The 25,058-nt window shown below is 43.4% G+C and overlaps 1 protein-coding gene across 1 annotated transcript in view; it reads right to left on the reverse strand.

Annotated features, from left to right (window-relative positions):
* Positions 1 to 25,058, reverse strand: part of LOC126278906 (orexin receptor type 2-like) — a 149,136-nt gene that overhangs the window by 38,277 nt on the left and 85,801 nt on the right. Inside the window, exons 3-4 of the mRNA XM_049979180.1 lie at positions 6,823 to 7,035; positions 4,170 to 4,386 (exon numbers count right to left, since the gene is read on the reverse strand). Of these exons, the coding sequence (XP_049835137.1) occupies positions 4,170 to 4,386; positions 6,823 to 7,035 (430 nt within the window). The remainder of the gene's footprint in view (positions 1 to 4,169; positions 4,387 to 6,822; positions 7,036 to 25,058) is intronic.

Here is a 25,058-nt window from a genome sequence, read left to right on the forward strand (position 1 = left end):
ACTTTGATTTTTTTGGGGACCCTATCAATGAGGTATCTAAACGCCTCTGGAGTAATGGCAGCCCATCCTTCCTCAAGAGCCAATACTAGATAAGGTAGTGATTTTGGGCACAGATGTCCTAAGCTAAATCGACATTCTAACTCACCTCAGAGGTTTTCCACTGGGTTTGTGCAAGGAATCTGTGCAGACAAGTCCATTGCGGGTCTGTTAGTATCCACAAACTATTGCCTAATACACTCCTGGAAATTGAAATAAGAACACCGTGAATTCATTGTCCCAGGAAGGGGAAACTTTATTGACACATTCCTGGGGTCAGATACATCACATGATCACACTGCCAGAACCACTGGCACATACACACAGGCAACAGAGCATGCACAATGCCGGCACTAGTACAGTGTATATCCACCTTTCGCAGCAATGCAGGCTGCTATTCTCCCATGGAGACGATCGTAGAGATGCTGGATGTAGTCCTGTGGAACGGCTTGCCATGCCATTTCCACCTGGCCCCTCAGTTGGACCAGCGTTCGTGCTGGACGTGCAGACCGCGTGAGACGACGCTTCATCCAGTCCCAAACATGTTCAATGGGGGACAGATCCGGAGATCTTGCTGGCCAGGGTAGTTGACTTACACCTTCTAGAGCACTTTGGGTGGCACGGGATACATGCGGACGTGCATTGTCCTGTTGGAACAGCAAGTTCCCTTGCCGGTCTAGGAATGGTAGAACGATGGGTTCGATGACGGTTTGGATGTACCGTGCACTATTCAGTGTCCCCTCGACTATTACCAGAGGTGTACGGCCAGTGTAGGAGATCGCTCCCCGCACCATGATGCCGGGTGTTGGCCCTGTGTGCCTCGGTCGTATGCAGTCCTGATTGTGGCGCTCACCTGCACGGCGCCAAACACGCATACGACCATCATTGGCACCAAGGCAGAAGCGACTCTCATCGCTGAAGACGACACGTCTCCATTCGTCCCTCCATTCACGCCTGTCGCGACACCACTGGAGGCGGGCTGCACGATGTTGGGGCGTGAGCGGAAGACGGCCTAACGGTGTGCGGGACCGTAGCCCAGCTTCAGGGAGACGGTTGCGAATGGTCCTCGCCGATACCCCAGGAGCAACGGTGTCCCTAATTTGCTGGGAAGTGGCGGTGCGGTCCTCTACGGCACTGCATATTATCCTACGGTCTTGGCGTGCATCCGTGCGTCGCTGCAGTCCGGTCCCAAGTCGACGGGCACGTGCACCTTCCGCCGTTCACTGGCGACAACATCGATGCACTGTGCAGACCTCACGCCCCACGTGTTGAGCAATTCGGCGGTACGTCCACCCGGCCTCCCGCATGCCCAGTATACGCCCTCGCTCAAAGTCCGGCAAATGCACATACGGTTCACGTCCACGCTGTCACGGCATGCTACCAGTGTTAAAGACTGCGATGGAGCTCCGTATGCCACGGCAAACTGGCTGACACTGACGGCGGCGGTGCACAAATGCTGCGCAGCTAGCGCCATTCGACGGCCAACACCGCGGTTCCTGGTGTGTCCGCTGTGCCGTGCGTGTGATCATTGCTTGTACAGCCCTCTCGCAGTGTCCGGAGCAAGTATGGTGGTTCTGACACACCGGTGTCAATGTGTTCTTTTTTCCATTTCCAGGAGTGTAGATGCTTCCTTATGACAGGGTGCATTGTCATGTTAATACTAACAGACATCGTCTTCGAACTATTTCTTAACTGTCCACAGTACACAATGCTGTAAATTGTGTTCATATCTATATCCATTCAGTGTTTTGTGAACACATTTGTATAACAAATAAATGGTTCAAAACAACATTTTACGAAGGTACATTATTCAGGTTATCCATTGATCGGAACGCTGCTATTATGAAAATTACTACACAGATCAGGTTTGCACCGACTCGTGTTAGTCTCTGCAAGTCCACCTTCGAACAAAATGGTTGAGCCTTGTGCAAGCTCACGTTCATGCCGTTTGATCTTTGGCATTTTGTCTCATCGAGTGGCGTCTTGTATCTTCCTTACTTACTGGCGTAACCAAGTTGCTGGCTTGCCTCCTTGAGTGGCAGCAGCAGCTCTTATTGATACTAATACTGTCGTACTATCTTTGGTGGGACTGTTAGTATTTCCGTGTGGTGCTGGTGTGTGTGGCGGTCAGTCGGTTGGGACGGAGCAGCGAGGAACTCTCGGCAGCGCAAGGCCAGACCAGGACTGCTGGTGGCGTACATGCGTTGTCGGATCGTGAGGCGCTAGCTGCGAGAGCGACAAAGTTCGTTTCCCACCGAAGCTGGGCACTGAAGTTGAGTGATCAGTTAACCTGTTACGAAGCCTCAACTATTGTGATACCTCTTCGTTCATTTGCGGGTTGTTGGTCCCTGGGCCGTTGGGGATAGCAGCAACGTATGATGAGTTGGGGTCAGCGAAATCTTGCAGCCGTCTTCTTATATTGAGATTAATTATTTAATTGACTGTTACTTATCAGTGAAGTGCACCAGTGGTATTTTCTGCCCTGTGGCCGTTAATGCCCCAGTTACCTGCCCTGGTCGTTAGCGTACTTTTCCAGTAGTGTGCCTTTCCTCGTCGTGTTGATGCTGTCAGGCACGGCGTATAGTTTCACAGCCTGTTAAGTTGTTTGGTTCATATTAGCTTAGAGTGGTTATTGTTCCCTTGGCTGATTTTAAACGGCAATTTCTGAAGACGTAGTGCCGTTCTTATTCTCGTCCTTGGTAAATATTTTCGATCGTTGTGCTGTTGGTCGGAAGGAAAGGAACTGGTTGAGTTGTTGGTCGGTGATTGGACCATCCCTAGTTTGGGTTGCCATCCAATTATTTAGCTTGAACTCTTGGCTGCATGTCTCACCCCACATTACATTTGAGCTACCTTACCCTTGGAACACTTCTGAGCACCATTTGTTCTGTTTGTTTCAGATTGTGATTTTCATTTTAGTTTGAATTATTGTGCGAGGCCTTCAGCCGTGTATTAATGCAGATCTTTTAAATTTTACATAAAGGCCTTCAGCCGCGTTAAATTAAAATTTTGAAGATTGATTTTCTTTAAAAAAATTTCTTACAATTTGTTCTATCTGAAATTGTTTGTAATCCAGGCCCTAAGCCGTTAGTTGTTCGATGTGCTATGTGTGGCCTTCCGCCGAGAATTTACATGAACCCCTTTTAATTAGGCCTTCAGCCGTGTGTATTCTTTAAATAATTTTTTTATGAGAAGGGAGAGTTTTATTTTAAATTGTATGACTTGTTGTTCAAGCCTTCAGCAGTTGTTTCAAATTTGTTTGTGGCCTTCAGCCGATCAATAAGTTACTATTTCTTTAATTAGGTTTTTGGCCATTCTGTTGTAAGTTCAAAAACAGAAATTTCTCGGTTAGAAAATTGTTTAATAATGTGTTTCAATTAAAGTTGTCCTTTGGACTTGTATTGTAGGGCTTCAGTCCTAATTGTTTTCAATTGCATGTTTTTTTTTAAATTTACCTTCTATTTTAATTGCTTTCGATTTCTGAGCCAAGCCTTCAGCCATTCTTGTTTTTGGTGTGGTTTTGGGCCTTCAGACCAGAACGCATTTCAAGTTTTTTAACTAGGCCTTCAGCTGTATTGTTTAATTGTGATGTCTTAAAGCAATGTGTAAATGCGTGGTTCTTAGAAAAATAAAGTTGTGTGTTTGATTGTGCAACTCATAGTAACTGTTTACGGCCCCATCCACAATCATAACCTTATCCTGTGCGCTCTCTCAGTACCTACCAACCAGGTTCCAGTGGTTGACGGACAATGTGAAATTAGGAACACCTTCAGCTATCTCTGTTTTGAATGTAATTTATTTTATGGTCGGTTTAGAGGTCCCACTACGCCATTTTCAGGCCCACTGACCAACGTGCAGGAGAAATCCATCCTGATGTGCAGTCTAAATTGGACCTATCATCAAGTAGCCGGTATTCGTAGAGTTCTGATTTCAACAATCGACCTCTTTGATCATCAGTTTAAGATTGCTCTTCAGTTGACAAACAAAGAGAACGAGGCTGCGGAATACGCTTGCAGTTCTCAGTTTCATAGCCAGAATTGCTATGAATAGCCCGGCCCTCGTGGAGCCGTGTATTGCAGTCTGCTGGTCGACGCTGAAGCAGCACCGCGCACCACCCTGCTCTGCAGACGCACCTGAGGATGTTGAGCAGGTGGACGGGCAGGTAGCAGAGCGCGAACATGACGACGACGGCGACCAGCATCTTGGCCGCCTTGCGGCGCGACCGCAGCTGCACCTCGGTGGCCGCGTTGCTGCTGACCGTGCTGCGCCGGCTGCTGCAGCTCGCGGACGACGGGAGCGCTGCGAAGAAGCGACCGCCCACACATGAATACACTCTGAATGTGTGATTGTATACAGTATTCAACATTTGTTCTTACAAGCGAACCTCCCCATCGTACCACCCTCAGATTTAGTTATAAGATGGCACAATGGGTATGCCTTGAAAAACTGAACACAGATCAATCGAGAAAACAGGGAGAAGTTGTGTGGAACGATGAAAAAAATAAGCGAAATATGCAAACTGAGTAGTCCAAGCGCAAGATAGGCAACATCAAGGATTGTGTGAGCTCAGGAGCGCCGTTGTCCCGTGGTTAGCGTGAGCAGCTGCGAAACGAGAGGTCCTTGGTTCGAGTCTTCCCTTAAGTGAAAAATTTATGACGCAAAGGATTAATGCCCGTCTGCAGTATATGAGGAAATTTTTCCTCGAAGTAAGTTATCTTAGTGACGAAATCACAAGCAACATATGTATCACAGCGCGCGACATCATACTTGATAGGAAGTTAAATGAGGGCAGAAACAAAATTGAAAAGAAATTCCCTAATTGTGAGTGGAAAGCTGTATGGCGGAACATCAACTATGCCGGGCTATCTAGAGACGCTATTTCCACATGGTACAAAACAGTTAACAATGCCATCAGCACCAACGAGAGACTATATGGCATCGGTTTAAACCAGACACACCTTTGTGGAAAAAATGCAATCTGGTGGATACACTCATCCACAGATTCACCTGAGGCGGCAATGTGAATAACTGGAATTGGATCAGGCAACAAATCGCATTTCTCACCACATCCTTGATGGAATATATAACGCCATCGCTTCTCCTGAGACCAGACATGACATACTTCCCGAAATTAAAAACCAACGTCATTAGCTGGTTACTGGGAAAATACGTTAGTTATGTCATCAACATACTTGGGTCGGAAAACTAGATAAAATTCCGCGTTTACATGACGTGTGAATGTGCAAAAATAAGCACGTATCGCAACCACAAGAAGCACTACGGTAACATGCTAAAGATCATTTTTGAAAGAATGAATGTTGGTTAAATATGTGGAACAACTACAACACTCTGAACGAGAACGAACAAAAAAAAATTAAGTCATTTGTGTTCTTATTATTACTTACTATTACCTTGCTTCCAGAACTTCTATGTTACACGAAGTGTTTTTTCAAAACATCTTGTTCAGAATTACTCGTGTTCGACTTACAAAGTATTTGTGTGATACAAGAAGAATTCTAAACATTTATCAGTGTTCATTTTCTACTCAGAGAAGAGGTTTCTTTGTCTTTCTTACATCGGAGAATGGGAGTTTTGTCTAAAAAATAAATAAATAAAGTGGTTAGCGTGAGCAGCTGCGGCACGAGAGGTCCTTGGTTCAAGTCTTCCCTCGAGTGAAAATTTTAATTTTTTTTATTTACAGACAATTATTGTCTGTCCCTTCCGTCCGTCCGATGCAAGGTAACTGCACCGTAGTATGGGGAAACATAATCAACTTTGCTCTCCAAAATTCCAGGACATCTTCAGATTTGCTTAAAGATATGCGGGATTTCACTGTCTACACACGGAAAAATTTGAGAACGTTAAAAACATACGTTTTGACAGAGCACAGGGAAAACTGTACGACTGTGAAACTGTTGCAATCATTTGCTGCAGTTTATGTGACACACTCTTATGTTTTCATCACTTTTTTGGGAGTGATTATCACATCCACAAGAAAACCTAAATTGGGCAAGGTAGAAGAATCTTTTTACCCATTCGCCAAGTGTACAGGATAGGTCGATCGACAACATATTCCTGTCATGTCACGCACATGCCGTCACCAGTGTAGTATAGAATATATCAGACGCGTTTTCCTGTGGAAGAATCGGTTGACCTGTGACCTTGCGATCAAATGTTTTCAATTCCCATTGGAGAGGCACGTCCTTTCGTCTACTAATCGCACGGTCTTGCGGTGCCGTCGCAAAACACAGACACTAAACTTATTACAGTGAACAGAGACGCCAATGGACGAACGGACAGACCATAACTTTGCGAAAATAAAGAACGTAAACTTTTCACTTAAGGGAAGACTTGAACCAAAGACTTCTAGTTCCGCACCTGCTCACGCTAACCACGGGACCACGGCGCTCCTGAACTCACACACTCCTTGATGTTGCCTATCTTGCGCATGAACTACTCAGTTTGTATATTTTGCTTATTTTTTCCATAGTTCGACGAAACTTCTTCCAGTTTTCTCGATTGATAGTTCAGTTTTTCGAGGCCTATCCACTTTTCCAACTTATAACTAAATCTGACGGGGGTGCGATGGGGAGGTTCCCTTGTTAGAGCTAACAAGCAAGAAACGTGTTCGATTACATTCCGCCTGTGTCTACAGAGTTGCTGAACTTCATATGTACTTTCTCCCTTCCCTCAGCGGTGTTCACTTGTCAGACAGCTACCACGTACCGTAGGGATTGGTGCTGCGGCCGTTGGCGCTGACACTTCGCCGACTCGACGTCTCCTGAGCCTGCCCTGGTATGGTGTCGGAGCGCCAGAGGACGCGCACGATCTGGTAGTAGGCGACCGACATGAAGAGCAGCGGCAGCGTGTAGAGCAGCAGGCTCTTGGCGCCGTGGAACACCATCTCGGAGTCGTAGCTCCAGGTGCTCTCGCACTGCGTCAGCAGCACTGAGTCCCAGTCGCGGCCGCGGGCCCTCAGCACCACCAGCTCCGGGATGTCTGCGAGCAAAGTGATATCGGCCACAGTCATATGATCAGCCGATTCAGGCATGCCTAGTATCATATGGGAGCCCCATTCAAGATGCTAATGATGCCCAAGCATCGCAGAGTGGATTCCAGATTCAAAGCGTTTGATAGCCAATCTCATCCCTGACCTCTAAGATGCCACCTAAACTAACGTAAATTGGTGGAAGGACGGTCCAAAGTAAGCCCATCTCACACGAGGGTATCCACTAGGGTCAGGACCAGGTGACCTGGTAAACAGGGAGGCGACACGCAGAAGTACTCTCATGTATGTGTTCCTCAAGCTATTCTGACTCGATTTGGGAGAGGTATGGGATGTGTACGGTATTTGTGAATTTACAGAGTACCATTGATGAAGTACATTCATGCTCATAAATTAAGGAAGCGTCATAGGGGTTTGAATACGTGCAGCGATACATTGACCAAGAGCATCTCAGACTTTCTCGATGGGGTTTAGGTCTGGAGAACAGGCAGGCCACTCCATTCGCCTGGTGTCTCCACGATGGCAGCTCGGTGGGGCTCTGCGTTATCATCCATCAGGAGGAAGGTGGAACCCACTGCACCCCTGAAAAGATGGACATACTGGTCCAAAATGACGTCCCGATACACCTGACCTGTTACAGTTGCTATGTCAAAGACATGCAAGGGCGTACTTGCACAAATCATGATCCCACCCCACACCATCAAACCACGACCTCCATACAGGTCCCTTTCAAGGACATTAAGGTGTTGGTATCTGGTTCCTGGTTCACGCCAGATAAAAACCCCGCGAGAATCACTGATCAGACTATACCTGGGCTCGTACGTGAACATAACCAGGGACCACTGTACTGATAATCATGCACTGTGTTCTTGACACCAGGTTTTACGGGCTCTTCTGTGACCAGGATCAGTGGAATGCACCTTGCAAGTCTCCTGGCGAATAAACCATATCTGTTCAGTCGTCTTAGACTGTGTGCCTGGAGACAACCGTTGCAGTGACTGCAGTAAGGTCCCGAGTTACCTCAAGTACTCTGTGGGTGTCTGCGGGTACTGATGGTAAGATATCGGTCTTCTTGTGCTGTTGTACACTGTGGACGTCCCGTACTGTAGAGCCTGGACACGTTTTCTGTCTGCTCGACATTACTCTTTGTGATACACGGAGGGCCCGTGGTAAGACCTGCTGTGTTTGACCAGCCCCCAGGCGCCCTAGTATTCTACCCCTCATAAAGTAATCAATACGTGTTCTTTGAGTCATTTTCAGCACACAGTCATCATTAGCACGTCTGAAAACGTCTGCACATTTACTCGCTGCACCGTACTCTGACATGCACCAACACACCTCTGGACATGTAGAATACTGCGAGCGCCACCGTGCGATGATCGCATGTCAAATGCAGCGCATGGTCATACCCCGAGGTGATTTAAACCCGAAAACCGCCCACCAGAGCGTTGTTTCACCATGTATCAGCATTATCCTTAATTTATGAGAGACAGCAGGTCTCTACAGGGTTACGAAAATAACTGCAGAGACTCGTCTTTCGTGATAAATCAAGTTTGGGTACACCATGAATGGTTTCAAGTCAACTATAAAAATGTCACTTCAAGGTCACTCCACAAGAGCATTAAAGTTGTCAGCATCACAGAAACGCGAGGCACCCGTTGTTAGTTCAAAAATTGTTCAAATGTCTCTGAGCACTATGGGACTTAACATCTATGGTCATCAGTCCCCTAGAACTTAGAACTACTTAAACCTAACTAACCTAAGGACAACACACAACACCCAGCCATCACGAGGCAGAGAAAATCCCTGACCCCGCCGGGAATCGAACTCGGGAACCCGGGCGCGGGAAGCGAGAACGCTACCGCACGAACGCGTGTTAGTGTGTGACAGCCTACTTCTTTACAGTTGTGCTGTGTTACCGCCTCGACTACAGTTTCTGTTTATTAAAGAATGTTACCAAAACGACGTCGTTTACCAATTGCGTCATATAGCGCCGTCAAATAAGCAGAGGCTTGGAAACTACTACAAACATCGAGTGAGTTTTACGAGTAAGGAATAGACGTTGTTTCTGTTCATAGGAATGCGTCGATTTCCACTGATGAAAGTTTAGAGGGCACCTCGAAAACACTAGTACTTAGTCAAAGAACTGTTATAAGGAAAGGAATACTACTTCAAGATTTGCGAGATACTAAAGTAAACCTTGTGGAAAAAAGCCTCTGTGGAGGAAACGGTGATATTTAAGTACTCCTAGAAATAAGGAAAACAGCCTCGTCCAGTTACAGAGCTTGATTCGCTCCAAAACGATACAGTTAGTCGACATATTTGCGGATATTATAGCAGGAAAGAACGTGAACTCCTCTAGAGGGAAGACGTCACTAAAAGTGGTGTTAAAAAGTTGGGCTTCCACTTTAAAAGTTAGACGATGGAAGCTGTTGCTCGAAAAAGCCTATGTCATTGCGGCTAGTAATATTTTCTTACATAAAATTGTAGGCAAAGACATAAATTCTGTTATATGCTTAGATGAAACCAGGGACAACGCTGGAGAAGCAATTGATAAAGGCTGGGCAGATGATACTCCGAATAACAGCGGTCATCAGCGAACGGGAAGAGAACCTCCATTAATTGTGGCCCATGCATGTTCTTCAAACGGTGATGTTGGTGAAGGACTTTTAGTTTTTCGATCGAGAAAGACCTGTAACTGTCATGAGGATATGGGGCACCCACAATTTCTGCAGTGATCAAAAAAATTTTTACTTCAGTTTAGTGTTCCGATAGTGTTTTCAGTGGATAATGCACCTTACCGTTTCGTGGTGTTAGACAGAACTCCAATAACTAGTGACCGCAAAGAAAGTACGGCGCAGTGGTTACAAGAAAGAGACATTGCTGCGGCAATGAGCATGATAAAGCTGCTGTTATATTCACATGTAAAACAAAATTAGCCTGTGACTCCTACATATGTTGTAGATGAAACTGCGAAGGAACAGGGTCAAATGGTAATTTCTCTACCGCCTTAGCATTGGCATTTTAATCCAAATTAATTGGTCTGGACTGATGACTAGGCTAAAATTCGAAATAATAACAACGGAAGAGGAAAAACTGCCACGTGTAGGTGTTGCTACTGTAGACGCCACCTCGTAGAGGAAGAAAGACTTATTAGAGAAGCACGAACTATAGACGGAATTTTGAATGAGAATAAACAGTTAATGATTTCCCTTTCTGATGACGATGGCGACGACGACGGTTTTTGCGCCGATTCTGATGACAGTGAAAGAGAATTGGATGGAATTGTACCACTGATATCGTAAACTGGTGACTGTAAAGTATACAGAATCAATTCTTTTTCTCTATAAGCCAACAGGCTAAATATGTTTTTCTTTATTTCGTTCTGTGATTGTGGATAGCGTGTTCCTTGGCATGCTTAGGTGTACATTATAATACGACGTTTTATATACTGCTTTTACGGTAAAAATTCGGAACGACTTCTCACACACATTGTCATTAACTTGGGGTATCATTTATTTCCCGTTTTCATATTCTATCAAACACTTTTTCTCCGTAATTGTTCTCTGCATTGTTGGAAAAACATTATTTGTTGTACTTAAGTATATATTATGATGCGACGGCTTTTATAAATGTTGATTGTAGCCTACATTTACAAAAGATACTTCGGAGCCGTCAGCTGTGGGCGTGTGCGTTGGCAGCTATTAAAACCTTGCAGTCGAAGTGTAGACAACTACACACGAGCTGTCAAGTGACTTGTTTGACGGCCAGGGTATATCAAATCATAATCAAATCTACATACTGTTAATGACTGTTCACAGTATTGTGGCTGTGGTAAGATAGAAAAAAAACATAATCACTGAATGTGGCGAGGTATCAAGAATTATTTACTTCATAAGATCGACTTTAAGGTATTATTTACAATTATTGGCATCTATTGGTTTAATCCTGGTACACACATCATTCTGAGAAACATAATTTATTTTTCCTGATATGTCAAATGCTCAACACTACACAAGGTTTACCACTGGCAAACAGCGCCCACGTGTTATGCAGGATGTGAGCTTAACCAAAGAGCATGACTAAAGTTAAGGTTTAAAGACTAGCGTTGTAGAAGAGTTTTTTTTTTCAACAGTTGCGTTTTCGAATGTTGCGCACTGAAGACAATAAATACACATACCGATTTCAATTACGTTACTAATAAGAAACGGAACGTATGTTCGTTACAGCAAAATGTGCTATTTACGTAGTATATAAAGCTATATTTCTACATAATTTTTCATCTACAGTTTCAAGCAACTATGTCTAATACGTTTATTTTTGCTTAATAAAGATTTATTATGAATTAGAGGGGGGGGGGGATGGTCTGAGGTGGAGGGGGGGGGGGGGGAGTTAATGTGTGTGTGTGTGTGTGTGTGTGTGTGTGTGTATGTATGAGGGGAGGGTGGGTGGGTTTGTGTATGTATGTGTATTTGTCCTTCGAATCTAACTTCAGAGGGGTAAGGATTCTGTAAAATTCTCGAAAATTGCTTGTTTGAGAAGTCAATTTGTCGATTTAAGACGATGTGTAGTGACTTATCGTTATGAGTGAAAATCTCTTTATTCCAAAAGGTCTTTATTCCGTTGTCTACACTGTGTAGGATTTGAACGTTGGTTTTTATTTTTGTAATGGAGTTATGTGCCAATGGAAACAAAACTGGATTTATTTAGAGTTTTAAAATGGAGTGCATAATTATTATTTTTTTTTTTTTTTTTTTTTTGGTATTTCAAAGTTTCTTCCAGTTCGTCTTATGCAGTAGCTGGAGTAGCTGTCACAAGTTAATTTATATACACCATATTTATGAATAACTGGGTTAGCTGTTTTAGTGTTAAGAACTATTTTGTTTTGTGTATTTCTTTTGTGAAAACTTATTTTGACTTTGTATAGAGCGAGTTAGTACAAGATATTACTGACAAAATGTATAGTGAAGTATTTAATTTTCTCTGCTGCTGAGGACTGGTTTGTTGATCATGTTTGAGTGGTTTTAGCATCTAATTTGTCAACTAGAAGTGGGTCATAAGAACAGTTGCAATCTAATGTTTAGTTGTAGCGGACACATATTATGCTAAAGTCAAAAAAATTAAATCCATATTATTATGTTGTTCAACTGGAAACTACTTTTTTTGGATACATCTTGTTATTTTTTTCTGCTAAGTTCTCTATTTCGGTGGTTGTCCGATTATAATGCAGCAAGACATCATCAATAAAACATTTATAATAAATGATTGTGTCCTTTTCTGTTTAGTTTGTTTGAAGAAATCTGGTTGATTAATATAGACGTCAGAAAGTAGGCCAACTAAGCACTGCGCTTTGTTAAACCAGCATTCAGATATAGATTTTGTTATGAAAGTTAAATAAATTGAAGGAAATACTGAAATAGTATTAACTAGAGCAAATTCAAATTTATTGCTGCATAGGTTTCTACATTACTTAACTTTTTATGACGCAGTAAGTTATCTTTAATTAGTCTGAGAGTGTGTGTTGTACATATATTGGTGCATACGTAAACTACGTCGCAGAATGTAAATCTTTTCAATCTGGTTATTGTGATGTTTCTGGTCCTGTGAATCACTGAATCACTGTTGTATCTGGTACCTGACGTCTCTGATCCTATGAATCGATGTTCTTTATGGAGTAGTTGTTTGTAAATTTGTATAATTTACTGAAATTTTAATGAAGTTTTTTAGTGATTTTGTACTAGGACTACGAACTAAATTAGCGCCTTGGTGTATTGGGTGTCCAGGTTCGTGAATTATCGGCTGCTCTGAGCTTTGGGGCTGTTGGAATCATTATTATGCAGTGTTTTTCTGTGTGGATGCTGGAAGGAATTTGCAGTTCTTTAATAGGATTTTTCCCTTATTTAGGCTCCTGCATCATTCTCCGGTGAACGTTTATGATAAACATCAGAGTTCCTTACGTTCAGATTCATTCTAGGCAAACATTCCAATTCCACATATGCGCTAGATTTTTGTTCGAGTTCTCATTTCTCTTAGAACTTGTGAGGATCAATATCCAATTTCTGTTCTATCATCTGAGTTCACAAGCCGTTAATCGAACTGTTTTTCCAGTCACTAAATAATACTATGGACATTAATGTGAATATAGGATGATTTCTTGATGTCTATGTAAATTTATAGTATGTAAAAACACGTGATTCGTTGAAGGGAACTTGTGTGTAACACATGAGATTCTGCATTCATTTTCGGCACAATAGCATTGTATATACGCAGTGTTCATATAATATAGGTCCTTACTTTTCGCTCCTGTTTAAGAACCACGCTGTGCAACACAGTTAAAGGATCACTTTCTCGGAACCCCCCCGACTGCCTGCAACCTTCTTCTGTAACAGTGCAAAAGCATGGGACTCAACGCCTGGACGACTCTTCAAATATCAAGGTGTTGAGACGTGCGAAAAAAGGGTCAGACCTCAAACGTTCATGTATCATGTAACGGGGGCTCATGATGTTACATTGGCACCAAGTTTTGACAAAATGCTGTCCAACGCCGTCGTTCACTCGAGGTGAAGATAACCACAGACTCTCTCATCCACATTCCACCTCATTTATGGCGCCTTTGTCATGGAAGTCAGAACCGCGACGCGTAGAGTCGAAATCGCGATTTTCTTGTCGGTGGCCGAGGAAAATATTTCAGAGACTGTCATTCAGAAGCGACAAGTCTCTTGACGTGGTTTTTAGGGCATTGGGCGTTTGTTCCCGCTTATTTCTTGGTCGGAAACGATGAGTAACAGGACGACGTTTTTGATAACTACTTTGGACACTGCTGACACCTCCCCTCTCCCCCCCTCCCCCCCCACCCCCTTCCCTCCGGAACGTTTAAACGCTTCTCTAAGGACACTGGGGGCTGCCTGCATTGCCATTGCAGCTCGCTCACTGTTTTTGCTCTCGTGTACTGATTGGAACTACTAGAGACCATTCACAACCATTTGCCGAATCCGAAAATAGCGCTTAAGCATTTTCAGCCCTCTTGTTTCCCGTCCTACTGTGGCGTGATCATGGGTAGGGAGGAGGGTTCCGACGTTGACAATTTCGTTAAAAAACGGCAAAGTGCTCCTCTAAGACAGCCCAGTCCGACAAGACAGTGGCATCCACACTCCTCTACTGAGAAATTTAAAAATTTATCTGTACTGAGATAAACTGTGTAGTGGTGCAAGGCGTCTGCTAGCATGTATCTGAGATCGGAGGGGTTGCCTGTCTGCTGGCAGCTAGGACCACTACACAGGTTGTCTCAGTACAGATACTTTTTTTTTTTTTTTAATTCTCAGTGAAGGTGGGTGGGTGCTACCGAGGATGTTCTGAGATTTTAGAGAAACCCTTTGTCGGTTTATTCAAGTATGTGTCGATGTCGTAACCTGCCACCCACCCCATGATCACGTGAGGAACGGGAGGGCTGAAAATGCGTAAGCATCATTTGGTTTTCCGGATCACGTTCAGATTTCGACGAATGGTTGTGAACAATCCCTAGTAATCCCAATCTGTACGTGAGGTCAAAAATTGTAGCCTTGCTACACTTTGCAGGATTCCATGCTTTTGCACCGTTACAGAGGAAAGCTATAAGCACTTTTGAGCCTAATTTCAAACTTCTGCGAAGGAATGGGAGACAATTGCGGGTTAACAAAAAGTGATTCTGCTGTGTAGTTAATAAGGAGCAGTCAAATGCAAATACGACAGGTGGAAAAAGGAGCGGATCACTTACGTTGGGAATGCAGTCCAGAATGCCATTTAGAAGGGTTGAAACGCCAGGGGCTTACAGCAGTGTCAAAGATTATCAATAATGTCGTAATTTTGTTTATCTCACAGCCAACTGTCGTTTTCTACTGCGAAATGTGTGGGTATCAGCGCTACAAGGAAAGGGGTGGTTTCATTTACGTTCTTTGTATCACCCCATGAGACCTTTATTTGTCGATTGTGAACGGCTGTGTGACTGAAATATATTCCTCTGCCACAAATAAGATTTCAACGCTGGGCGTCTGGGGGTCGCAGTTGTGACTCGCATCGCAGATACGTCAAAAGGAGAGGTTTAATGTGAATGAGAAGGGCTGTGAGGAACTTCTCATCTCTATGGCATGGTCAGAGAAATTTTTGGTGAAATCTGGTAGCAATTCGACATCGTGAATCCACGTATATGACACATGAACTTCTGAAGTCTGGCTTTTTTTCGCTTGTATCAATACCTTTCTGTCTGAAGTGTCTTCGAGCTCAAGGGTGACGTCGCAGGGTACCACGTTTTTGTAAAGTTACACAAGAGTGTCGTAATTACCTTTGCGCCAAATCCCAAATTTCTGCGTCGGAATGGGCGTCAATTATGGGGCATCGAGAAAGCTCATTTAATTATGTTGCGAAGTTTATGAGAGGAAGTCAAATTCAAAAGAGATAGATGGAAAAAAGTAAGGAATCTGTTTATAATTTCAAACGTAAGCCCCTTAGCTGTTAATACATTTACTTCTCTGTGAGGCTGTTAATACAGTTATTTTACGTTGAGGCAAGAAAGTCTGGCCTTCGTAGAAAAATGCTTTCGATTCCCCATGTGACCATGACTGTATCCAGTTTGCACCTTTTTGTCCGAAACATATCGATGGCCAAGCATGTCTTCCTTCAGGTCTCCAAGATATATAAATTTGATGGAGAGACATCTGGACTCTATGGAGCATGTGGGCGGGCCCACGTTTGCCAAGGTTGTTTAATCACCCCGGGAAATGTTAGCTGGAGATGGCTTCACACATCCTAGATACGATTTGTCTCCACGCGATTTCGAAGTTTCTGGAGTCCGGTAGAGGCACATTCGTGGCCACCAACTTGCTTCGGGCGTAGGGGTGCACGCCTGGGTACAACCATGATTCCGTAGGCAACCACAAACATCAAGGCATTGACCGTCTTGTTTCAGAATGGGGTGGATGTATTAACAGTTACTTACGTTTTCCCAAGTGTTTCCTTTTCACTTGACTGCCCCTTATATGTTCTCGTACGAGTTACGTTGCATTTAAAAGCGATGAAGAAAATAAACTTCCTTCAGCAGTGATGGTACTCTCCTGTTATTCTTGGATGAGATTTTCAGCTAATTAGGTAAGTTTGCATTACAATGGGACTTGAAGACTTGTGGCTGCAGACGGAGACTTGGATATTTTGCTATCAGACTAGCTCAAATTAAGTACTGTAGGATATCCACAGCATATAAATGAGCATTGCACGTATTACATCTATAAGATGTAACTCGAATAGACAGATGACGAGTAGCTACAGGAGATCATTGTAAAGATAATAGCTCAAGCTTTTACTTGATTAGCTTATGTTAAATCTCCTCAACAATTTCTGTGCGCTGTGAGAAACTCCATGTCACCGCGAAATACACAGTAAACTTGGACGAAATGCATCACGAATGCATCAGACTTCACATAAACAGGAAGTTTTCACGACAATGATACAGGTGATCATAGTTGGTTATGAACTCACATGTTACAAAATAAAGTAGCGACAGGCTTTTATATTAAGCTATGAAAAGAATTTCAGTCGATCATACTGAGATAATGAAACATCTACGAATGTATCTGGCTCAAAGAACTCTAATTTTACCTAGACTGTTTGTTTTTAAGTGGGTCAAGCCACAGTACACCAAGAAAAAGCAGTAAACATTTTTGGATCCAATTCACCGCTCCACTTGCATTGGTTCGACCTCCAAACGGATAATTTACTTTTGATTTACCGGTATTCACACCCGTAATCGTAGATCAAAATCCCAGAGCCTGCATGTTTCCAAATTGCCTGGGGGATGATTGTTTCTCACATCCGCAGTTTTAAACCTATTAGTTATTCTGAAGGCGTTCTCTTGGAAATGCGAAACGAGCAAAGAAATACTGTCAACTAGACAGTCCTCGAGATCTAGTGGTAAATTTTACATCACACATCAGAATACGAATGAGTCGACCAATGATTCTCAGAACTATGTACCTATAAAAGTAGGTCAATGTTTAAAAGTTTGTCAGTAGAAGAGCGAAAGTTTGTCAGTAGTACAGCGAAATTCCAAGTGCTGCACAAGACCTTAGTTGATAATGGAGGAATCAATGGATTACATTCGCGGCGTGGATATTAGTTGGCAAATTGACACAGTTGTAAATATTTTCTGTGATATGACGGTATGCTAAATAAGTAGATATCCATGTTTCTATCACACATATATTCCCTTTCCATGTGCAGCAACTGCTCCCTCCAGCATCAATACGTTGAAGTGCAGATAACCACACGCCACCATTTTCTACGTCATTGTCGTTCTTTTGTTTTCTTAAACTAATTTGTCGACTGTAAAATGTGAGACTTACGGCTCAATAACTTCGTTGAGGGGACTGACACCTCCCAGTACGAAATGCCACTTGTTTATCTCCGAAAAGAGAGTTCTGAAGATTCAGGACAAATATTTAATTCTTCTACATTCGTGTGAGCTGTCCTGTTATACAGAAGGATGGAAAAGACGTTGTATCACCATAGAAGATCTTCTGCAAACTTAAGCAGTCTGAAAACCGGTTAAATTTCAGACCGATCACGTCGTCGAGTTTTACAACAAAACCGTTGACCCACGAAAACAAAAAAAATTGTGGTAGGTGATCCAACTGATATTTCAAAATGGAAGATTCCGTTTACGATTACACAGACGCAAGGCAGTGAAGAAAATGTCATTTCAAAAGCCTTCTATACTAACAAATTACATAAGACTAGTAAATCAGATGTGTGGTAAGGTAGGAGACTGTATCAGGTCTGGAGACTTTTAACAGTCGAGAATTTACTGCTTATCGCACATTTCAGATATGTGAGGTGTATATCAGAGATAGAGGTTCATCTTATTACATGTCTACAATGCCATTGGTGCTTAGGACGAGGAACCGTCTTAAAGTAAACGAATCAGAGTCTGTGTGAGTATGGGTTAAAGGTGCACTTAATTGTGCTAAGACAAAAGTTGTTGGCGACCTCACGCATTAGAACAAGTGCTGTAAAGAGGAAACCGGAAATACTCTTCCGCTGGTTTGGTCACCCACCATAATTGGTGGTAAGAGTCCAGCAAAATGTTAGAGTTAATACCAGTAAGCCTACCAACCCCCTTCCACCCTTGATCGTTTAAAGAATCGAACTCTCATCTATAAAACATGTTCTAACACATGATTTCCTTACAAATGTATATAGTGTAGATAATTTGCGCTCCGGACTTAAGAGCAGTTACTTTTTTGACGCGTCGCAATTTTTATGACGTTATATCTCCTGAACTAATTTTCGTATAACGCTATAATTGTGCATATACCTTCACTGATGTATGTGGAGACTATCTGCAAAACGTGTTTGGACTAGAGTTAGTAGTACAGAAAAAATGAATTAAAACGTCACTCGTGACGATGAAGTTTTACGCAAGAAGGGCGAAAATGTTAGCGATAATATTTTTTTCCTTTTGCTTTCTTGTGGGGATTTATGAGGAAGAAAGAGTTTAGAATAAGTTTGAAATAATGTGCGAAGTTGATTGGAAATTACTAGATGCCCTCATTCTCAAATACCGGAGGAATACAGAGTGCATAATTTTCATTCCGTGAGTTACGCTTCTCAAGACATACACACAGTTTCTAACTTTAATACGGCATTCATTGTGTTAAGCCTTTGACGTAGGACTATACCTCTGAGAGAGGGAATAATGACAGCATCTTAAAAATTTTAAATTCGTTTAAACTGAAAACGCTGTTGCCTCTGGAAGCGTTTAGGTAGGTAACCTGTAAAGGGGATCGGCTGACTATTTTAGCCGTGTTGCAATATAGATAGTATGCACAGAGGTGGTTTGATCAAGAACATAATCAACAATTTTCCCTTAAAGTTACGCATTTCACGTTTCAATTATTATTGGCTTCGACTTAAAAATTAGATTTAGTACAGTCGCTGGTGGATAAAAACATTACACGAGTCCTGCAGGAGACACTATATTGCACATTACGTTGGTAGTTACATCATGGACGACATGTTAACCTACACCACTAGCAATTAAAATTACAACACCAAGAAGAAATGCAGATGATAAATGGGTATTCATTGGACAAATACACTCCTGGAAATTGAAATAAGAACACCGTAAATTCATTGTCCCAGGAAGGGGAAACTTTATTGACACATTCCTGGGGTCAAATACATCACATGATCACACTGACAGAACCACAGGCACATAGACACAGGCAACAGAGCATGCACAATGTCGGCACTAGTACAGTGTATAACCACCTTTCGCAGCAATGCAGGCTGCTATTCTCCCATGGAGACGATTGTAGAGATGCTGGATGTAGTCCTGTGGAACGGCTTGCAATGCCATTTCCACCTGGCGCCTCAGTTGGACCAGCGTTCGTGCTCGACGTGCAGACCGCGTGAGACGACGCTTCATCCAGTCCCAAACATGCTCAATGGGGGACAGATCCGGAGATCTTGCTGTCCAGGGTAGTTGACTTACACATTCTAGAGGACGTTGGGTGGCACGGGATACATGCGGACGTGCATTGTCCTGTTGGAACAGCAAGTTCCCTTGCCGGTCTAGGAATGGTAGAACGATGGGTTCGATGACGGTTTGGATGTACCGTGCACTATTCAATGTCCCCTCGACGATTACCAGAGGTGTACGGCCAGTGTAGGAGATCGCTCCCCACACCATGATGCCGGGTGTTGGCCCTGTGTGCCTCGGTCGTATGCAGTCCTGATTGTGGCGCTCACCTGCACGAAGCCAAACACGCATACGACCATCATTGGCACCAAGGCAGAAGCGACTCTCATCGCTGAAGACGACACGTCTCCATTCGTCCCTCCATTCACGCCTGTCGCGACACCACTGGAGGCGGGCTGCACGATGTTGGGGCGTGAGGGGAAGACGGCCTAACGGTGTGCGGGACCGTAGCCCAGCTTCAGGGAGACGGTTGCGAATGGTCCTCGCCGATACCCCAGGAGCAACGGTGTCCCTAATTCGTTGGGAAGTGGCGGTGCGGTCCCCTAAGGCACTGCATAGGATCCTACGGTCTTGGCGTGCATCCGTGCGTCGCTGCGGTCCGGTCCCAGGTCGACGGGCACGTGCACCTTCCGCCGTTCACTGGCGACAACATCGATGCACTGTGCAGACCTCACGCGCCACGTGTTGAGCAATTCGGCGGTACGTCCACCCGGCCTCCCGCATGCCCACTATACGCCCTCGCTCAAAGTCCGTCAAATGCACATACGGTTCACGTCCACGCTGTCACGGCATGCTACCAGTGTTAAAGACTGCGATGGAGCTCCGTATGCCACGGCAAACTGGCTGACACTGACGGCGGCGGTGCACAAATGCTGCGCAACTAGCGCCATTCGACGGCCAACACCGCGGTTCCTGGTGTGTCCGCTGTGCCGTGCGTGTGATCATTGCTTGTACAGTCCTCTCGCAGTGTCCGGAGCAAGTATGGTGGGTCTGACACACCGGTGTCAATGTGTTCTTTTTTTCCATTTCCAGGAGTGTATATTATACTGGAACTGACATGTAATTACGTTTTTACGACATTTGGGTGCATAGATCCTGAGAAATCAGTACCTAGAACAACCACCACTGGCGGTAATAACGGCCTTGATACGCCTGGGCATTGTATCAAACAGAGCTTGGATGGCGTGTACAGGTACAGCTACCCATGCAGCTTCAACTCGATACCACAGTTCATCAAGAGAAGTGACTGGCGTATTGTGACGAGCCAGTTGCTCGGTCACCATTGACCAGACGTTTTCTATTGGTGAGAGAATTGGAGATTATGCTGTCCAGGGCAGCAGATGAACATTTTCTGTATGTTCGTACAGGACCTGCAACATGCGGTCGTGCATTACCCTGCTGAAATGTAGGGTTTTGCAGGGATCGAATGAAGTGTAGAGCCACGCGTCGTAACACATCTAAAATGTAACGTCCATTGTTCAAAGTGCTGTCAGTACGAACAAGAGGCGACCAAGATGTGTAACCAATGGCACCCCATACCATCACGCCGGGTGATTTGCTGGTTAGGGACAGTGGGAACACCCCCCCCCCCCCCCTGTACAGTGACCTACCTGGATTTGGATCGGTCCTGTACGGTTTCCAATTTCATGTTACTCCAGGGATGCACGATGGCACAACATTTATACACTACATAAAAATTACTATATAGTAGTAGCGTTTACTCCTTACCCCGAAGATGTGTACGTACACTGGTTTCTTAATGTGACACTCTGCGTTCTTTTATTTAGATAGAATGTAAACATGTTAGTAGCAAGATCTTTCATACCATAATATTTTACCTTCAATCAGTAAATCTTTCAGGTCCGATGCCTTAAAAAATCTTACACAAATAAAGTAGCTTCAAACGTATGATTTCTTTATAAATGAGTTAATGTGTTATGTATTTGACGTAAAAATTAAGTAAAGGTTCGAAATTATGTTTAAAGTTTATCGGAAGTCGCTAAATGCTCTCATTATCAAATACTGAGTGAGTATACTCTGGGAAAATTTCACTCCGTTTTAAATAATAATTATTCGCATATCTCAATGATTATGACGTCATATATCCAGAACTATGTGTCATACAATGATATACTTTTGGAAGTAAATTCAGTGGTATATGTTATGTGCCCCCCCCCCCCCCCCCCCATGAACCATGGACCTTGCCGTTGGTGGGGAGCCTTGCGTGCCTCAGCGATACAGATGGCCGTACCGTAGGTGCAACCACAACGGAGGGGTATCTGTTGAGAGGCCAGACAAACGTGTGGTTCCTGAAGAGGGGCAGCAGCCTTTTCAGTAGTTGCAGGGGCAACAGTCTGGATGATTGACTGATCTGGCCTTGCAACATTAACCAAAACGGCCTTGCTGTGCTGGTACTGCGAACGGCTGAAAGCAAGGGGAAACTACAGCCGTAATTTTTCCCGAGGACATCCAGCTTTACTGTATGATTAAATGATGATGGCATCCTCTTGGGTAAAATATTCCGGAGGTAAAATAGTCCCCCATTCGGATCTCCGGGCGGGGACTACTCAGGAGGATGTCGTTATCAGGAGAAAGAAAACTGGCGTTCTACGGATCGGAGCGTGGAATGTCAGATCCCTTAACCGGGCAGGTAGGTTAGAAAATTTAAAAAGGGAAATGGATAGGTTAAAGTTAGATATAGTGGGAATTAGTGAAGTTCGGTGGCAGGAGGAACAAGACTTCTGGTCAGGTGACTACAGGGTTATAAACACAAAATCAAATAGGGGTAATGCAGGAGTAGGTTTAATAATGAATAGGAAAATAGGAATGCGGGTAAGCTACTACAAACAGCATAGTGAACGCATTATTGTGGCCAAGATAGATACGAAGCCCACACCTACTACAGTAGTTCAAGTTTATATGCCAACTAGCTCTGCAGATGATGAAGAAATTGAAGAAATGTACGATGAAATAAAAGAAATTATTCAGATAGTGAAGGGAGACGAAAATTTAATAGTAATTGGTGATTGGAATTCGAGTGTAGGAAAAGGGAGAGAAGGAAACATAGTAGGTGAATATGGATTGGGGCTAAGAAATGAAAGAGGAAGCCGCCTAGTAGAATTTTGCACAGAGCACAACTTAATCATAGCTAACACTTGGTTTAAGAATCATGAAAGAAGGTTGTATACATGGAAGAACCCTGGAGATACTAAAAGGTATCAGATAGATTATATAATGGTAAGACAGAGATTTAGGAACCAGGTTTTAAGTTGTAAGACATTTCCAGGGGCAGATGTGGACTCTGACCACAATCTATTGGTTATGACCTGTAGATTAAAACTGAAGAAACTGCAAAAATGTGAGAAATTAAGGAGATGGGACCTGGATAAACTGAAAGAACCAGAGGTTGTACAGAGTTTCAGAGAGAGCATAAGGGAACAATTGACAGGAATAGGGGAAAGAAATACAGTAGAAAAAGAATGGGTAGCTCTGAGGGATGTAGTAGTGAAGGCAGCAGAGGATAAAGTAGGTACAAAGACGAGGGCTGCTAGAAATCCTTGGGTAACAGAAGAAATATTGAATTTAATTGATGAAAGGAGAAAATATAAAAATGCAGTAAATGAAGCAGGCAAAAAGGAATACAAACGTCTCAAAAATGAGATCGATAGGAAATGCAAAATGGCTAAACAGGGATGGCTACAGGACAAATGTAAGGATGTAGAAGCTTATCTCACTAGGGGTAAGATAGATACTGCCTACAGGAAAATTAAAGAGACCTTTGGAGAGAAGAGAACCACGTGTATGAATATCAAGAGCTCAGATGGCAGCCCAGTTCTAAGCAAAGAAGGGAAGGCAGAAAGGTGGAAGGAGTATATAGAAGGTTTATACAAGGGCGATGTACTTGAGGACAATATTATGGAAATAGAAGAGGATGTAGATGAAGACGAAATGGGAGATACGATACTGCGTGAAGAGTTTGACAGAGCACTGAAAGACCTGAGTCGAAACAAGGCCCCCGGAGTAGACAACATTCCATTAGAACTACTGACGGCCTTGGGAGAGCCAGTCATGACAAAACTCTACCAGCTGGTGAGCAAGATGTATGAGACAGGCGAAATACCCTCAGACTTCAAGAAGAATATAATAATTCCAATCCCAAAGAAAGCAGGTGCTGACAGATGTGAAAATTACCGAACTATCAGTTTAATAAGCCACGGCTGCAAAATACTAACGCGAATTCTTTACAGACGAATGGAAAAACTGGTAGATGCAGACCTCGGGGAGGATCAGTTTGGATTCCGTCGAAATGTTGGAACACGTGAGGCAATACTGACCTTACGACTTATCTTAGAAGAAAGATTAAGAAAAGGCAAACCTACGTTTCTAGTATTTGTAGACTTAGAGAAAGCTTTTGACAATGTAGACTGGAATACTCTTTTTCAAATTCTAAAGGTGGCAGGGGTAAAATACAGGGAGCGAAAGGCTATTTACAATTTGTACAGAAACCAGATGGCAGTCATAAAAGTCGAGGGGCATGAAAGGGAAGCAGTGGTTGGGAAAGGAGTGAGACAGGGTTGTAGCCTCTCCCCGATGTTATTCAATCTGTATATTGAGCAAGCAGTAAAGGAAACAAAAGAAAAATTTGGAGTAGGTATTAAAATTCATGGAGACGAAGTAAAAACTTTGAGGTTCGCCGATGACATTGTAATTCTGTCAGAGACGGCAAAGGACTTGGAAGAGCAGTTGAACGGAATGGACAGTGTCTTGAAAGGAGGATATAAGATGAACATTAACAAAAGCAAAACGAGGATAATGGAATGTAGTCAAATTAAATCGGGTGATGCTGAGGGAATTAGATTAGGAAATGAGACACTTAAAGTAGTAAAGGAGTTTTGCTATTTAGGAAGTAAAATAACTGATGATGGTCGAAGTAGAGAGGATATAAAATGTAGACTGGCAATGGCAAGGAAAGCGTTTCTGAAGAAGAGAAATTTGTTAACATCGAATATAGATTTATGTATCAGGAAGTCGTTTCTGAAAGTATTTGTTTGGAGTGTAGCCATGTATGGAAGTGAAACATGGACGATAACTAGTTTGGACAAGAAGAGAATAGAAGCTTTCGAAATGTGGTGCTACAGAAGAATACTGAAGATAAGGTGGATAGATCACGTAACTAATGAGGAGGTATTGAATAGGATTGGGGAGAAGAGAAGTTTGTGGCACAACTTGACTAGAAGAAGGGATCGGTTGGTAGGACATGTTTTGAGGCATCAAGGGATCACAAATTTAGCATTGGAGGGCAGCGTGGAGGGTAAAAATCGTAGAGGGAGACCGAGAGATGAGTACACTAAGCAGATTCAGAAGGATGTAGGTTGCAGTAGGTACTGGGAGATGAAGCAGCTTGCACAGGATAGAGTAGCATGGAGAGCTGCATCAAACCAGTCTCAGGACTGAAGACAACAACAACAACAACATGTTATGTGGTTATTGTCTGCAAAATGTGTTGCG

The sequence above is a fragment of the Schistocerca gregaria genome, chromosome 6 (assembly GCF_023897955.1).
Source record: "Schistocerca gregaria isolate iqSchGreg1 chromosome 6, iqSchGreg1.2, whole genome shotgun sequence".
Taxonomy (NCBI): domain Eukaryota; kingdom Metazoa; phylum Arthropoda; class Insecta; order Orthoptera; family Acrididae; genus Schistocerca; species Schistocerca gregaria.